The sequence below is a fragment of the Melanerpes formicivorus genome, unplaced genomic scaffold (genome assembly GCF_026170545.1).
Source record: "Melanerpes formicivorus ecotype bairdi unplaced genomic scaffold, bMelFor1.0.p_v2 SCAF_33, whole genome shotgun sequence".
NCBI lineage: Eukaryota > Metazoa > Chordata > Aves > Piciformes > Picidae > Melanerpes > Melanerpes formicivorus.
In genome coordinates, this window is record NW_027142385.1 from 4,549,065 (window position 1) to 4,566,058 (window position 16,994).

At 58.7% G+C, this 16,994-nt stretch overlaps 2 protein-coding genes across 6 annotated transcripts in view; one reads left to right on the forward strand and one right to left on the reverse strand.

Annotated features, from left to right (window-relative positions):
• Positions 1-6,937: 6,937 nt before the first annotated feature.
• On the reverse strand, positions 6,938-15,468 carry OLFML2A (olfactomedin like 2A). Of its 3 annotated transcripts, none has more exons than XM_068155752.1 (8): positions 15,020-15,467; positions 10,475-10,738; positions 10,155-10,262; positions 9,853-10,038; positions 9,353-9,614; positions 9,007-9,255; positions 8,673-8,858; positions 6,938-8,435 (listed from the first exon to the last, which is right to left on the reverse strand). In XM_068155752.1, exons 1-8 carry the CDS (start codon positions 15,371-15,373, stop codon positions 7,834-7,836), a joined length of 2,211 nt encoding a protein of 736 aa, XP_068011853.1. In that variant the 5' UTR covers positions 15,374-15,467; the 3' UTR covers positions 6,938-7,833. The 3 variants fall into 3 exon arrangements, with proteins under 3 accessions (XP_068011853.1, XP_068011854.1, XP_068011855.1); XM_068155753.1 differs by having other exon boundaries at positions 9,007-9,240; positions 15,020-15,462; XM_068155754.1 differs by lacking the exon at positions 9,007-9,255 and having other exon boundaries at positions 15,020-15,468.
• Positions 15,469-15,846: 378 nt separating this feature from the next.
• NR6A1 (nuclear receptor subfamily 6 group A member 1) overlaps positions 15,847-16,994 on the forward strand; it is an 89,739-nt gene continuing 88,591 nt past the window's right edge. For all 3 annotated transcript variants that reach the window (XM_068155755.1, XM_068155756.1, XM_068155757.1), the window contains exon 1: positions 15,847-15,953. In XM_068155755.1, coding sequence (XP_068011856.1) covers positions 15,887-15,953 — 67 coding nt within the window. In that variant the 5' untranslated portion in view covers positions 15,847-15,886. The remainder of the gene's footprint in view (positions 15,954-16,994) is intronic.

Here is a 16,994-nt window from a genome sequence, read left to right on the forward strand (position 1 = left end):
TGAGGATTTCCATCAGCATCTGTTTTGGGTCTCTGCAGAACTAGTTGTAGTGTCAAAGAATCTTTGTCTGGCTCTGGTTTGGGTGGGTGCTACAGGTGTGCCAGCAGACTGCGTCAGGCAAGCACCTCACTGGTGCCTGGCCACCAGCCTGACCACTCTTGCCTCTGTCCCAGGAAAGGTATCTGATTTCACCAGGAAGCTGAGTTCTGGCATTATCCTCCAGATTTGTTCTCCCTTACAGCTGATTTAGTCTTGCCAGACAGCTCCTGAAAGTAAGAGGGTGCTCTGGGAGTGAAGGTGAAGGCTCCCCCAAAATCTGCCAGCAGAGGTACATTTCAGGTGCTGGGGGTTTGGTTTGTGAGTATTCAGCTGTGCAGAGGCTTGCAGCAGGGTTGCAGGAGTGCTTCCAGGCAGCAATCTGCATAAGCTGCAGTGCTGCTGGGCTGGGAGTTAGCGATATAAAGGAGGTTCCAGTGGCATGCAGGTGTTCCTTGTGGATAAACAGTTGACAAGGCTGTCTTCCCATACTGCATTGCACACAGGGGCTTGGAAGAAAGTTCCACTTCCGTTAAGTGTTACAAAAGTGTAGAGTGTGCAGTGGTTTCAGACCAATTATTCTCTTTGTATGCACATGAAGCCTGCCTGAGGTCCAATAAAGCCAGGAACTAGGAGGTTGTTACCTGAAGTTTTGAGGCACTCCCTGGTTTCATGGTTCCACACTTCCACATATGGAGCACTGAACTAGTTAAAACAATTTGACTCTGTCCCTATGGAGTTCTTGGGAGTTGTGATTCCAAAGGCCTTTTTTGGTTCTAATGTAAGGAAAAGTTCCACAGTGCTGCTCAAGTGTTAGTGATGTAGCAGTTACAGTTTGTGTTAGTGCAGCTAATCCAACATGAAAAATTCTCTGCCCATTAGGGAGCCCTTAGATTGGATCCAGATCCTGCTTAGGAACAGGATCGTAATTCTGCTTGCTGTACTTTGCATAGATGTGAAGAATTTTTAAGCCTCAAACAAGTTTTAACCAGAAAGAGGCCTAATTATATGTGGTAAAATGAGTTTCCCATATATTGAGCTGTTAGGAGGGATAGCTTTACAGTGATGCTAAAGCTGGCTGTGTGATGGCTTTGTTAGGAGCTTAGTGTGGACCTGAACATGATGCGTTTGGCAGCAAAGGAGACGACCTGGCACAGCTCTGGGCACAGGCCCTGCATGCATCCAGGCTGCTGAAGCGTGACGTAAGATGGAGCTTTGCGTGTGAGAACTGTTTCTTTGGCTCATGTTCATGTTGCCATGAAGGCAGGCAGGGTTACAAAATGCTTTGCTTTACTGTTTCTGATCATCCTAGAGTGGCCAGCAGCAAAAGCCACTCCTGGAGAAGCCCAGACTTTTCACCCAGCACATGGGGCCCTCAAGAAAGAAGCAGAGCACACCACTGTGAAATCCCAGGTCTGCCCCTGTCCCAGGAGCCTGGTACCTGAAACAGGCAGGAGAGAGCAGGCTGATCCCCTCTGCTGGGAATTGGGCAGGCTGCTTCTGTCTGATCATGCTCAGCTGCTTTTGGGATTTTCTTGTGGAGCCCCTTTCCTGGGGGACCTCATTGCACTCCTGTGCTGACCCTGCACAGCTGCCAACATCACCCTGGGTTTAGCACCAGTGTCTGCAGAGCATCAGGGCCTCCAAGGCTCAAACTGTTTATTTTTCTCTTGTAACTGAAGATGTCCCTCAACATTCAAGCAGAGTTCCCAGGGAAAGCTGTTCTTCAGCAAATAAATAATTTCCAGGGCGGGGATGAGAAGGAAGAACAGCAGCTGGCTGACTGCAGGGCACGGCCCAGGGCTGATGCCACTGCACAGGGAGCCTTGGCTGCATGCCCTGGATAGCATCCAGTAGGTCCAGATGTTTCTCTCCCCAACTCCTCAGCACAGCAGGCACTGGCCAAGTGTGGATAGTGTCTCTGGGAACTGGTAGGACCTGCTTCTGGACCTAATTCAGCTGCTTCGGCAGTGGCAGGGAGATCAGGAAAGGGGAGAGCTGCGCAGAGGGCAGAGAACATGCAAGTTGTGCAAGATCTGAGTGGAAATGTCCAGGCTCCATTTTGCTCAGGTGATAGACACAAACCACAGCTCTTCTAACACTCCTGGCATTTCTTCTGTTACTTCCCTCATCTGGGATGGTTCCTTAGCAGCTCTCCTGAGTACTGGCAGGGCTGACCTGGGTTTCTGCATGCAGCAGGGTGTGCAGGGGGTGTTAGACACCTGGGAGGGCATGTGCTACACACTTCAGGAAGGGAAGGACCACCCTGGATACGTCCAGGTGCTCTTGGCCACGCTGTACTACCCACTCCCCTCTGCCTGCTAGGGCAGAGGCTGCCCAGCATGGCTGTGTGTGAGTAGTGTGTCTGGCACACTGGGCTGACAACAAGCCTGGCGCTGTGAGCGTCCAGCCCAGTGGGGAAATGCCAAGTCCCACCGGCCACGTGGGCGACCCCAGTCTGCCTGGGGCAGCTGCCCGCTCCCTGCCCTGAATGCTCGTTTTGTTGGCCAGGCTGGGGGAGGACTGGTCCCCTTGCTGCCCTGGGCCTGCTGCTCCCATGAATACAGACAGTGTCTGGATGCAGGCGCTGCCCTGTGGGGCCCTGCTCCCACCATTCTGGGGGTTGCCAGACAAAGGTGGCCCTTGGGCTCCCAGGAGACAGAGGCCACTGCGTGCCAGGGCTCCTGGCTCCCTGCCAGCCTGGATGCACATCCACAGGGTGATGGAGAAAGTCCCTGCACAGGGGTGAGAAGAGCCCAGCCATGAGAGCAGCCCACAGGCAGCCCTCTCCTTCCCCCTGCACTGTGCCATAAGGCACTGCTGGGGAAAGTGTGTTTGCAGGGTGCACCTCACCACCCCAAAGGTCTGCTGCACCATGCTCTACCAGAGGGATTGGGGTGGGCTGGAAGTGGTGGCAGCAAGCCTGGGAACAGATCTCTGTTTCCACTGGTGAGTGAGTCAGTGGCAGCACCGCCAAAGCCCAGAGCTCCCCTCCCTTTCCTCCAGCCTCTGCTGCCTTCCAGCCATTTCCCACCACTGCTTGGAGTCAGCATCCTTGGCATCCACGGTCTTGTATTGACCTGCAGCCCCCCTTGGCTCTATGGCTCTCCAGAGACCAACCAGGGCCCTGGGCAGCACTAACTTTCACATCAAACAGTATGGGTGGCTGATGGGATAGGGGCACAGCACAAGCTCTGTTGCACTGGCACTGAGCTTCCTGCTCCCTAGGGAGGATCTGCAGACCACCAGGCTCTGCTGAAATGCTGTTGGCATGGCTGGGCACTATGAGAGAGGGATGTGAAGAGCTGCAGAGGCCCCTGGTCCCATGGGTCAGTTTCCTTTGCACCACCATTTCTTGCAGCCTACCACAGTCCCAGGAAGGTGTGTGTCGAGCCCAACCAGCACTGTTTGAGCTGGTCGATGCTCACATCCTGTGCAGCAGCTGCACTTCTAGCCACAGCTTCATCACGATTGCAAGATAAATAGCTCCCTGCTGCGAGCATAGCCCTGGCCAAAGGGAAGCACTCAAGCAGATTTGATGCTGGGCACCCATACAACCTCCAGGTGGAACCTTGCCTGCCATGTCCTCCACAGCTCCCTGCTCGCCCTGGGTACAATGAGCAGCTGGGTCTCGGCAGGGATGTGCCGGTCCCCGTGAAGTGCTGCCCTGCAAGTCGCAACTTAAATATGCAGAGGGCAGGGATGCCCTGGCAGAGCAATGCCAGTTGTGCTGGGGAGCCAGGGCATGTCTCCTGGAAGTGGAAGGAAGAGGCACAGCCCAAAATGCTTCCCCTGCTGTGCTGCCAGGGCTGCACCCAGGCATGCTGGCGGCAGGCACCGTGCAGAGGGAAAGGGCAGAGAGGGCAATAAAAATAGATCCCTGTGACGCTTGATGCTGCTTTGAAGTGTGTTTGTAATGTGGGCACAGCCTCGGGACTTGCTTCCACCTGCTGCCGGATGCACATCACCCCATTTCCAGGTTAGTGGCCCACAGAGACAGATAAGAATACATGGAAGGATCCAATTCTCCTGTCAGATGCTCCAAGCACAGATGGTCCCAGTCCTGTAATCCCTGAGCCAACAGCTCCTAGCTCTCTGTGGCCAGGAAACGGTTGCATGGACAGGGTGAGTTGTCAATGTCTTATGCCCAGGGAAGGGGCAGGCACAGGACCTTTTCCATGGGAGTAAATTGCAGCCAGAGTGCTCCTGGGGTGGAGCAAAGGCTGAGATTTGTACACCCTTGCTGGGCTGGTGCCACTCTGCATCCTGCCCGATGGAAGGCTAGCCACCACCTGGGGCTAACCTGCAGCCTCAAGATGGCTCTGCACTGTGCCAGCACCATGGCATGATTTGGAGAGCCACCTCAGCAGTGGGGCAAGTGAGATGGCCAGCCGGGTCAGCAAGGCCAGGAATGAGGCAAAACCATCACAAACAAACCAACCCCTGGTAGTAACTGAGAAGGAGGTGGAGAAGAGGGTTAGGGCTTTGCTGCTGGCCAGCCATGCCCACAGGAGGGTGTTTTTGAAGGGAAGACTGTGGCATCAGCAGCCACCTGCGCCAGCGGCCTTGGCTGCCCTTCCCAGGGTGCCACGTTGCTGTCACGCGGGCCTCAGGCACCGCAGCCCCTCATCATCCCTGTCTCAAGCTTCATTTGCTGCTTGCTGCTGAACTGAGAGATTTTAATCTTTTAATCACGTTATGAGCTGAGGTGGTGCCGGCCACGCACAGGAGGAATGTCTGGAAGTCAGCAGCCAGCGCCCGGCACGGCAGGAGCCCATCCTGCCCCCATCCACACATCCCCACCGTGTCCTCCTGCTCAGAGACCCCTGTCCTCCCTGCCTTGTACTGCCTAGGACCAGAACCAGGACCAGCTGGCAAAGGGCGGCTGGGGCTGGAGCTGCCTCACCACAGGCACATCTGGCACAACACACACACCTGTGGGCAGCATCAGGAGTGACAGAGGTTTCTGTGTGCCCCAGAGTCCAGCCACCAGTGTAGCAGCATTTTGTGTGGATGGTTCAGTGAGGCCATACACAAGGGGCATAGGAGAAGGCACTTAGAGGCTTTTCCATGGATCTGATGTGTGATTCCCTGACTTATAATAGCAGAGAAAGGGGATCAGGCTAACTTTAGACTGAGAAATATCCATGGAGCAGTGGTGGGTCCAGGAAGCCAGAAGGATCCAACACAATAACCCCACTGGGAAACAAAAGCTCCTTTGTTTTGTTCACTGCTGATCTTCTGTCAATGAGGAGTCCATGGAGGCTGCTGCTGGTGCTGAGCCCTAAGACAGAGCCCTGCATGCTGGGGGCTGCTCTCACAGTGCCTGCACCCCAGCTTTGACGGTCCTGGTGCTTTTACAGCCTGAGCTGCTGCCGTACAGCCCTGAGTTCTGAGAAATCCTTGTGGGGCAGTACACTACTGTCAGCTTGCTGCTCTGCAGCACCAAGCAGTGTCCCACATCACACTGTGCTGTCCTGTGTCACCCCACATCACCCTGCACCACCCCACATTGCCCTGTGCCACCTCCTTCCCAGTTGTCCCCAGTCTGGGGCTGCAGAGCCCAGCTGAGCCAGTGCACGCAGCTGCAGTTTTTGGGGGCAAGGCCAGGCAGCTGTCGGGGGCAGAACGTGTGTCATGAAATCTCTGTCACGTGGGGATAATTAAACTTCTCATTATCAGGGTGTTAGCGGCAGTGAGGGATATGTTCTCAGAGGGGCACCTTTGCAGGAGGCCCCACAGCTGCAATTAGAGGACAGTGCCCACCAGCCACACGGGTTTAGTCACTCCTTTCCCCATGTTTTCTTCCCTAGGGCAGTGGAAGCAGCCAGCCCAGCACAGCAAGGCAGCACAGAGCCAGGGCAGCCCCCGCTGAAGAACAACAAAGCCCTGGAATTAGAGATGTGCTGGGAGTTTACTTTACCGCAAAAAAAATGACAAAAATCCGTATTGTTTGGACAGGGATTTGCTGGGGATCGCTAGATAAAAGCCTGGCAGGGACCCAGCTGGGGGGAAAAAAAGTCAGCCAGCTCCTTTCCTGTGGCGGGGCAGCTGAGCGAGGGGTGCACCACAGGCACAGGGAGTTTGGGGCCAGGGCACAGACGGGGCAGGGATGGTCGGTGCCTTTGGCAGCTGGAGTAGGACTCAGCCTTGGGCACAGTGTGGGGCTGGAGAAGGGAGTCCTGTGGCTCCCCAGGTTATGCCAGGCTGTCTTGTGCCCAGCATCAGCCTCGGGTCTTTCCAGTGGGAAACATTTTAGCCATGCCAACATCCTGGGACACCGGGCTCAGCTGTCCAGAGATGGCTCTATGGCGTGAGGAACCCAATGGGATATCCAGCAAGTGTGGGACTGGCTGGTGCCAAAGGACAGCTGCCCCAGCACACACGGGCAGGAACAGGCAGGAGTTGAGATCCTGGGGCTTTTCTCACCCCTCGGGGCCCCCCAGCAGCTCCATGCTTGCCAAATTTTGCAGCAGAGTCAGGGCAGCTGCTCTCACCATGCCCACGCTCAGCTGCTCTTTTCTCCCTTTCCCATTCTCCCTGGGAGCAGAGCTCAGCTCCTGGCTGCTCCAGCTCTGACCTGAAAATGTCAAATTCCCTTTTCCCCCAGTCCTCCACAGGGCCAGTTCCCCCAGGTCTGTGCTTGGGACTTACCTGCCCCTGTGGTGCCGAGCCCTGGGGCCTGTGGGTGCAGCTGTGGAATCACAACCAGTGCTGCCAGGGACATGTAAGGTCTCATCCTCAGACTGGGCATGGGGAGCAATGCTTGGAGCTGTACCAGCCAGATATGCCATGAACAGCAACCACATGTGCCAGCAACCTTTGGGCACACCTGGCCAAGGGGTGGGACAGTGAGTGCTTGCCTTGCCTGGATTCTGGAGAAATGACAGCACACGGAGCCTGATTTCACATCGTTATTTTTTTAATACTGCTCATGTCTAAAATGACCAAAACCAAGCCAAGCGCTCTTGGACCCTCACCCTGCCTTTGGCAGAGAGCAGGACAGCTCCCCTGCCTTTTCCCTGCCTGGTGCTGGGTGCAGGCAGGGATGCAAACAGGACACTGTGGGTGGGCTGCTCAGCACCCACTGCCAGGAGAGGGGACTCTGCACGGCTCTGGTGAATGCGTTAAATAACAAGCTAATGAGAGGCAAAAGCAATGGCGTCTTAATCACGTCTCCTAAAATAGCAATTGGCAGCTGCTCTTCCTGCCCCAGCAGCAAGGGGGCCCTGCTTGTCCCATGGCAGCTCAGGGCAGCGAGGGCACGGTGCCCAGGCAGTTGGCACCAGGCTGTTAAGGTACTCACACCACTGGCAGCTGGTGGTTACAGTAAGCAAGTGGTCACACAGGGGGTGCAGGGAGCAGTGCTCAGGCTGGGTGCAGCATGGGTGGGTGCTCAGTGCGGTGGCGTGGGGCAGGTGCTGCCATGTTGCCAGTGGCACAGCCCTAGCTGCCTCCCAGTGCTGCAGGAATACAGGGCTGAGCTCCTCTCCTGCATGCTGAGGAAGGCAATGCTGGCCAAGCTGCCAACTACAGGGCAGCCCCACGGCCTCAGAGGCCACGTTGTCATGGGGGTGTCTTCTGGGGACTGTGCTTACCTGCACCCTCTGCCCTGCCATGTAGCAGGCACAGTGCAGGTGCCTGGGGCACAGCAGATGGGGAGGGGTTTGGGGTGGGAGGTTAGCTCTTGTCACAGCCCTTGCCTAGCTGCGGTGTCAGGGCCAGGTTGTGTTGGGGCACCCCACCAGGCACAGCAGTGGGTGGGCATAGGGGTGCTGCTGGCACCTGGCTGAGCACTCAGACCACGAAGTGGAGCCCGTATGTCATCTGATGGCCATTGTCCCAGGCATAGAGCACTTTCTCCTTGGGGTTGTAATCAACCTGTGTGGTGAAGGCATACTGGTTGAGGAAGGGCAGCCGGAGCTCTGCCTCCGTGCCTGTGTGCGTGTCAAAGGCGTAGGAGATCTGCCCTTCCTTCTGGTTGTAAGTATCCACAGCGTAGAGGATGCCACAGATGATGAAGCAGTTCCCGTAGGTGTTGCGTTTCAGCCCTGTCTTCCAGGTGGTCTCCTTGCGCACCGAGAGGTCCCCGGGGTCAAGGCGGCTCAGGACGATCACCTCCTGCTGTGAGTAGTCATAGTCCACTGAGGGGTAGATGACCCACAGCCCACTCTCGTCCACAGCGAAGTCGATGTCTGAGTGGCCCCTCCACTTCCAGGGTGTTGTGTCCTCATACACCACATCATGGAGCAGTGCCCAGCCTGCCACGTACCGCTCCTTCAGGTCATATTTGATGATGTTCTTGGTGAAGGCACGGTTGTAGTAAAAGGCCCCTCGGTACACCACATGCCCAGTGCCAATCCAATTGTAGGGTAGCTTGTAGAGGTTGCTCCAGCGGCCTGCAAGAGGGTGGAAGAGGCATAAGGACACCTTGCAGCACTGGGGTCCAATGCATGATGGCCTGAGGATGCTGGTAGTGGTAGGGAACTTGTGTCCCCATCATTGCTGCATGGGTGTTCCCCAATGTAGGTCCCCATCAGCTGCCCACCACCCTAGGGCCCAGCACAGTTGGCATCGCATGGCACCCACCCAGGAGAAGCCAAGGACCTTGCACCCATTTGGCCACCAGCCCTCACCCTGCTTGAAGTTGTCAAGGCTCCTGAACTCCACCAGACTGTTGCCATAGTAATAGTTGGTGACGTAGATGCGATCATCCTTGGCTGCTGGGTCCTTCATCCAGGCTCCCTCATTGCGCCCGTAGCTGTGGTGTTCCATGGGGGACTCGACTGACTCGATGGTGCCTTCACACTCCACCTCCTTCACTGGGTACCAAGGAGGAGGAAGGCTTACCCTTGTGCCAGGCAGCCTGCCTCCACGTGGTCCAGGAAGCCCTTTGCCATGACAGGGATACTGCTGGCCCAGCCTGGCCACAGGCACTGAAACCATTCCCCAGCACCCCCACTCACCCACCTCTGTTTGGTGTTTCAGGGCTCCCGGTGCTGTCACCCTCTTGCCTGAGGATGGTGGCAGAGGGGCTCTGGATGGTGGTTTGAGGAGCCAGGACAGTGCTGGGCTCAGATGTGGTGCTGGACACAGTGGTCTCTACCCATGCAATGGCTTGGGCTGATGTCCCCTCAATTAGGGCAGGCAGGCGGCCCCTCTCCTCCTGCCGCTCTGGCATAGCTACCACCTTCGCAGAGCTCTCTGCAAGGGGACAAGCTGGAGGTCTGTAAACTGGCAAGACAGCCCCTGGCCCTGTGCCTTGGCAAGATGGTACCCCCAGGCCCCATCCCCAGGCCCTATCCCATGTACTCACCACGGCTGCCGGCTGGCCCTTCCACCATTCCCACCTGCCCGGACTTGTAGTAAGTGATGCCCCTGACCACTGTTTGCTGGTGTGCTGATGGCTTGGGTTTAGGTGTAGGCTGTGACACCCCCTTCACCTTCACATTATCTTTTTTGGGCTTTTCAGGCTTCAGCTGCTTCTCCTTGGGTGCTCGGGGAGCTGCCTTGTCACTCAATGCCTTGCGGGTGCTGGGGTACCGTCCCGCCTCCTTCTCTCGGCCACCTGCCGTGTCCTGGGGAGCACAGGCTGGTCAGACCCTCTAGACAGACCCTCAGACCCTCCTTCCCTCTAGACACCATGCCAGGCAGTGAGGCACAGGAACTAGCTCCTGGCTGATAGCATGGTGCACCCTGATGCACCCACAGCAGCTGCCAGCAAAAGCCTCAAGCCTGGGGCAGGTCAGCTCTGAGGCAGAAGGAGCCCAGTAGCCCTGGCCATGCCTACAAGGGGCTGGGTCCCTGGGGGGGTACCTGTGCCTTGCTCTCAGGGACAGCAGCAGCGTCCTTCTGCAGCAGCTGGTAGCCCAAGTTGGAGATCTCCTTTTTGATGCTGATCATGATGTCAGAGTAGTTCTCATAGCGTTTCATCTGATTAGTGAGGTGCAGAACACTTTCCTTCATGAAGTCATTCTCCCTGCTCAGGTTTGTCTTGATGGTCTGGCAGAGAGAGGAGAGGTTAGAGTCCTGCTCAGGGAGTCCATGGCATACTCAGGTGGTCCTGAGCAGCCAGATGGGGCATGCTGTGGGGACAGTGCCTGCCAGAGCTCACTCACCTCTTCCAGCGTGTTCATCTGGGCCACCACCTTGCTGATGTAGGAGTGCACTTTCATCAGGTCCATGCTGTAGAGTGTTCCCTCCAGCAGGTCTACCATGGACTGCAGCTGCAGAGGGAAAGCAGGGCTGGAGCACAGGGAATCCAACAGGGCTGCACAGCCACTGTGGATGCCCCCGTTTGTTCCCACCTACAGCTGGAGCATAGGTACCACACTGCTCCATTGCCCTATGCCAGGGCAGGGATGTGGATCATGGGTTCTGAGCATGGAGAGGGGATTTTCCAGCCCCCAGCCTGTGGTTCTGCCATGCCTGCAGATACCTTGAAGAGCTCTGGTGCTTGCTTCTTCAGCTTCTCCATCTTCCACTCGTTCTCGCAGGGATTGAGTGAGGAGGGAGGTGCGGTGCAGGAGCACTTGCAGTCGGAGCCCGAGCTCACCGTCTCCACCGTGTAGAAGTCCTCCACTCGCATGCTGCCATTCCTGACACGGCTGCAGGCATCCTTGCTGAGTGGCCGCAGGATGCACTTGCAGCGGCAGTCAGAGCCCTCTGAGGTCATCCGGACCTGGTCTGCCTCACCCAGTGCCTGCAGAGACATGCAGCATTGGGGCAAATAGTGAGCCTGGGGTCCTATTTAGATGTCCCATAGGGTTCTGCCAACCCCAGCAAGCCATCACAGCCAGCCTCCTCTCTGCTGCATGCCCAGAGGTCTCCCACTGCCCCTAGGGCTCTCAGATGTGCCCAAAAGAGCATAGGACATTGTTTGGCCCAAAACACCCTGTCCTACTTCACTGCACCTGGATGATGGTGACGAAACCCAGACAACTGCTTGCCCCTATGGCCACCAGAACATTTTGTGCCCTGGGTACATTGGTCCCATTTCTGTAGCTGTTTCCAAGCCTTCAGCAAGACCTGAGTGCACAGGGAGAGCCAGAAATGCCTCCATTCCTCTGCACCCACAGCCCTGAGCCGACACAGGGTCCCTTGTTCATAGTGACATGCAGCCACCTCAGGGTGAGCTTGGCCCCTCCGGACCCTGCAGTGGCCAGAGGCACACACTCAAGGACTCTCTTGTTTCAGCACATGGCCCTGACTCACGCTACGGAGCCCAGGGTGCTTTTCGGCTGATCTCTGCGGATAAGGAACTGTTCTTTCCCTGCTGCACTTGGGAACAAGGTTTTGATGCTGCCTGCCCACCAGGACAGGGAGCTGGGTCCTTGTGACCCCTTGCCACCAGCTATCCACCCATCTGGGTGGTGGGGAGCATGGCTGGGCTGCATTGGGTGCTTCATTTGGGGATGCGCCACCCAGGAGGGTGGGAGGAGGGGAGAGGCAGCATGGTGACCCCAGAGGGAGAGGGCTCTGCCCGCAGGGACTCTGACTCACCCTGGGAAACCGAATGGTGTCAGAGCAGTGAAATGAACTTAGCTCTGGCTCTCCATACTTTCCCTTTCCTTTCCCAGCACAGCGTGGGAAAGGACAGAGGCCCACAGGGCTGATGTCCTGCCCACAGGCAGCACCCATGCCCAACAAGGCTGATCCGATGGTGGCACTCAAGCAGTAGCTTTCCCTGGGCACTGCTCACCTGGGAAGGACCCCTGGCTATCCACAGCCCCACAGCTGGGGCCGCAGGATTCCCTTCCTCAAGCAGGAGCAAAACCTTCTGAATTTTGCATTTCAAAAAAGCTTCTCTCTTTCAAAGGGAAAAGAAAGTCCCACACCAGGCGGCTGAGAGGGTTGTAAATTGAAGAGGATCTAATCAAGCTCTCGGCAGGGAGCAGTGGGGCACAGAGCGGGACCCCCTTCCCAAACACCACCTATTCAGGCTCTCACACCTCCATGGGGCCTCCTGACCTCCCCATGGCAATGCCAGCACTTGTGCAAACAAACAGGACAGTTCACAGCCTGGCCACGAGCTGCTGGCCCCTTCACATGAACCCGGGCAGCTCCCCGACCCCTGTGCCGGGCTGCTAGCCTTGCCACAAACTGTCCCTCCATGCGCGCAGTGCTGCCTGGGGTCCCAATTAGCACACACACACCCACAGGAGCCCTCCACGAAGTCCCAGCGCTCTCCATGAGAGCCTCACTTGAGTTCTCATTCAGGTTACCCCACTCCTGCCAACACCCCAAGCAGCAACCACGGGTGAAACTACCACCACTGCTGCGCAGCCCAAAGCTCAGGGACACGCTCCAGCCCTTCCGCAGGGAAGGGCTGCAGCTGCCTGTGCTGGAAGCTCGCTCCGACGGGAGCAGGCGGCCACGGGACGCGCATTCCCTCCCACTGCTCTTGGCAGCGCATCGGTGGGAGGCACGGCCGGCGTGGAGGCCCCGCGTGTCCCGCTGAGGTGGGGCGCGAGTGGCTGAAGCCGTGCGCAGCGAATGTGCTGGGAGCAGCCCTATCAGTGGCTGTTTACTCTGCGCAGTGCATGGGCGGCCCAGCAAACGGAGGCTCCCCCCGCCACACGAAGGGGCATAGACCTCTCGGTTCAAGACAGAAGGGGCAACCTCTTGACCAAAGACCTCCTGGTTCAAGCCATTTCTCTCCCGCATCTCAGTAAACGGCCCCTGGCTGGGGCAGGGTGCAGCCTCTTGGGCAGCCAGCCGGGAGGGCGAGCAGCCGGTGGCCCAGGGGCCAGGCAGCCGCCTTTGTCTCATGACTGCACAGCAACGAAAAAATCTGCACACCTCAGGTAAAGGTGTGAGCAGGTGCTGGGGACCAGGGAGTCCTGCTGCCCCTTCCCGGGTGCTGTGTGAGCCTCACTGCACAACACCCAGAGCAGCCGCCTGCCTTCGCGTGGGGTAGTAACATTAAACCTCGTTCTGCCTTGTAAACGGCTTCCTTAAACAGGAACCGTATGGTCTATTCATACGGAAAAGGCTATAAACAAGGAAGTCTTAAAAAAAAAAAAGAACCTGCACAGCCCATTCTGGGAGAGTCACCCCGCCTCAGTGCATTGGCTGGGCATCCTTTGTCAGACTGCGCCTGGCTGTGCCAGCATGCAGGTAGGTCAGGAAATGGGGGCACAAAGCTTGCTCAGGGTGGGAACCTTTGTGGAGGATGCTGCAGCCCTGCAGGGTCTCCAAGGCATTCTTTCCCTGAATCTGCCCCATGCACTGCAGACCCCACCCCAGGGTGCAGCAGGTGGGTGCTGACAATCCTCCAGAGCCAGGTCCCAGCTCCATGGGGCAGCTGTGCATCCATGGGTGGCGAGGGAGAGCATTCCTGCACTTTGCTGGGGGTTTCCTCACTCCCAGTTTTTTCAGCCGGATAGTTTTTCCAGCACTGTCTGGTTTCTGGGACCTCTTGCAAGAACGTCCATACGAGCACCGAGTCTGTGCCATTATTTGGAGAAAGCAGGACCTTTGACAATGAACCTTGGCCAGCTTTAAGCTGTCCTTTAATTGCTGCCAGAGGACTTGTCTAGGAGGAAAACATGCTGTGTTGATAAGCATGCTGCCGCACTGTGCACCCCATGCACAGCTGCTGGAATCTGTCTCCGTCACGGGAGAGAAACCATGTCACCCTCCTCTTCCTCCTCCTCCCTGCCTTGGCACAACATGTTAAACACGTTCTGTAGTGCAGGGAGCTGAGGCAGAATGGTTGACAGGGCTGAACCATGGCTGATGGTGCCAGGCCCTGGTCACAGGGACACAGCCATGAGAAACACTTATGTGGCACATGAACGCCCACCGAGATCTCATCCAAACGGAAGAACTGAAAAACAGCGGCAAACACAGCAGGCAGCACCTGCATGGAAGGAGGGATGGAGGAGGTGACAGCACTGCACAGATCCATGGGCTGTGGATCCCAGATTCTTCAGATATCATCACCTCTGACACCCTGATGGGAAACCAGTGCCAAGCTCCCTGGACACCGCTCACAAGCCAGACACTGCAAACAACACTAGGGTTTTCATCTTCTTCCACCAACTGACTTGAAAAAGCTGGACTTTTAACACTCTGCTGATCCTGGCATCACCAGAGAACTGTTCCCATCACCTGGCTGATGTCCCAGCTCTATCTGGGCTACAAACAACGACCCTGTGGGCAAGCAGGCATAGGGAGGGCTTGAGACCAAGGACTCTCAGATCCACACAGGACACCAGCTCCCACATGCTGCCATGTTCTGCTCTTGTGCTCCTATCACCCCCACGGAGGAATCTTGTCCAGGCTGTTCCTTCTGGCCCAGCGGTGGTCTGTGCGGAGATCAACACCACAGTGCCGGGCTCTGGGAACCATCCGACCCACCAAGCTCACTCGCAGCCCCAAACATCCTCCCCCGCCGAACCCCCCGCAGCGAAACGAGCACCAAAAAGGCGTCAACCCTTCGCGGGGAGCATCCCATGTCCTGGTCCTGGCGGATGGCCCGTGTTCGATGCCTGGGACTGCACCTACTTCCCCCCTTTCCCTGCCCCGGGGCGTCCTGACGAGCACCAGAGCAGAGCGACTGTCCAAGGGGAGCCCCAAAGTCTGTTCTCTGCCCCCAGAGGTGAGAGCCCCGGTCCGGGGACACGGTCCTCGGTCCCCGGCGCAGGTTGCGGGAATGCTCGGGTACCCTCGTCTGCTCCTCTCGTTGCCCGTGCCGGTGCGCCTGGAGGCGGCGGGGCGGGGTAGGAAGCATTGCCTTGGGACCCTACCGGAGCCTGCCCCGGCACAGCAGAGATCGCCGTCACCACCGAGGCCTTCGGACCACCACTAGCCGCCCCGATGGCACCCGCCCCGACGGCACCCGCCCCGCAGGGGAGCGGGGGCTACCCTCGCCTGCTCCTGGGCACCCGCGGAAGCACGGAGGGAGGGCACACCCCCAGCTCCGATTCCAGCCCCGGTCTCCAGTACCGGTGCTGGTCCAGATCAGGCCGGTGCTTACCGTGGCGGCCCCGCGAGCGGCGGCCAGTGCTGGGAGAAGCAGCGCCGGGAACAGCAGCACCCGCATGGCGAGAGAGGCGCCGAGCGCCCGCACCGAGCGCCCGCCTTGCCCGGCCCGGCCCGGCGGCGGGGAGGAGCCGCTTGCCCGCCTGCCCGTTCCGCCCCGCCCCGTCCCATCCCGGCCCGGCGGCGGCACCGTCCCCAAGAGCGGCGCCGCGACGACGAGGGCGGCGCGGTCCTGCCCGAGCGGAGCTGTCCGATGCCCACTTCGGGGCGGTCCAGGCTTCTCCTTTACTGGGGTTGGCTGCCGGACCTGACAGCGCTGTCCAGAACCTCGGGCTGCCCGGTGCCCCATGTCGGGGCTGCCTGTTCCCACCCCGGTCTGCTCGGTGCGCTTTTCCCGGTCTAGCCAGTCCCCTCCTCTGTGAGAGCGGGTGTCGCCCGGACCCTCCCCGGGGCTGCACAATTTCTCTTCTGGTGCCCGGTGTAGCGCTGTGACCACCCGGAGTCGCGGGAACCGCTCCCGGCTCAGGCAGCTGGCGCCCCCTAGCGCCCTAGTGTTCCTGGTGCGCCAGCCCGGGCGAGCCAAAGGGGCGCCGGGCACTGCCCTAGCTCCCGGGGCGGAGCCGGAGGCGGGCCTGGGGCGTGGCGGCCCCCGCGGGTACATCCGGGAGGTGAGGAAGGACTACGCTTCCCGTCGTGCCCCGCGGGAGGGCGGGGCGGCCCGGCCCGGCCCGAGCGCGGCGCCTGCAGCGGCGGCTCTGGCTGTCAGCAGCGCCCGGAGCGGCCATGGGGCAGCGCGGCCGCCGGGGCCCCTGAGACCCGCCGTGCCCCGGCCAGGCTCCGGCGCGGCCCCGGCGCCGCCGCCATGGAGCTGGAGCCGCCCGCAGAGCTCCCTGAGCCCCGCGTCGCCGCCAAGGGGCCGCCCCGCAACGGTGAGTGAGTGGAGAGTGGGGGCCGGCCCGGCCGCGGGCGCCCCTCGGGGCGGGGGGCGAGAGCCGCGGGATACGGGCCCGGCCGGTAAGGCGCCGGAGCACGATAATGGGGTTTCTCCTGGCCGCCTCACCGGCTGCGGCGGCGGGGCCCGTGGGGCGGGGGGCTCCGGGCGGCCGCAACTTTCCGCGGTGGTGGGGCACAACAAAGGGCCGCGGCGGGCCGCGCGTGTTGCCTGCCCTGCCCGCCGCGGCTCCCCGCTGACAGCGGCTCCGCCGCCCGGGCTGCGCCTCGGCGGGACGCGCCGCTGCGCCGCTCCGCCGCCGGCACCTTCGCGGGAAACAGCGGGGCCGTGTATGGAGTGTGCGGGGGTTCTCCTCCACCTGTATTGGGTGCCCTTCGAAACCGAGAGATTTCGTGCTAATTTATCAGGGCTCCCCAAAACTGCGGGGGTTTTAATCTTAATCTTCCGTTTACTGCCGCGGGCAGTTAAAGCCCGCTCGGTGCCGGGGCGAGGCGGATTGGCTGCAGTGCTGCTGAAGCCCTCCTCATTTTGCCGTGTTTCGGGCTCCGTTCTGCATCACGGTGCAGCTTTGCTCCATGACTTGCCCTCCTCGGCCTTGGCTCGCCCTGTGCTGCCCGTTCTCTCCCGCTGACCCCGGGAACAATGTTTGTTTGGTCAGGGGGTGCTGCTGCTGCTCCGGCTGTTTATGGGCACCATTTGGGACGGTTTTACACTTCCAGTATGCAGATCCCGCATCTGCACTTGAATGTCCTTGCCAATTTTTATGGTTTACAATTGCATTTTACCATCTTAAGGTACCCTTTTCTACAAAGGATTTGCTCAGACAAAAGACGCTCTTATCAGGATCATCACTGGCGTTTGCTAGATAGAAGCATCACCAAAACATGCGCAGTGCTGGCAGTTAGAGAAATGAATATTTCTGTAGATAGCTTGAAGTGTAATTTTGAATTGTGACTCTTTATGAGGGTCCTAGAAACGCTTTACTCCTTTCTTAATTAGTTGTCCGGTTGAGTGAGAG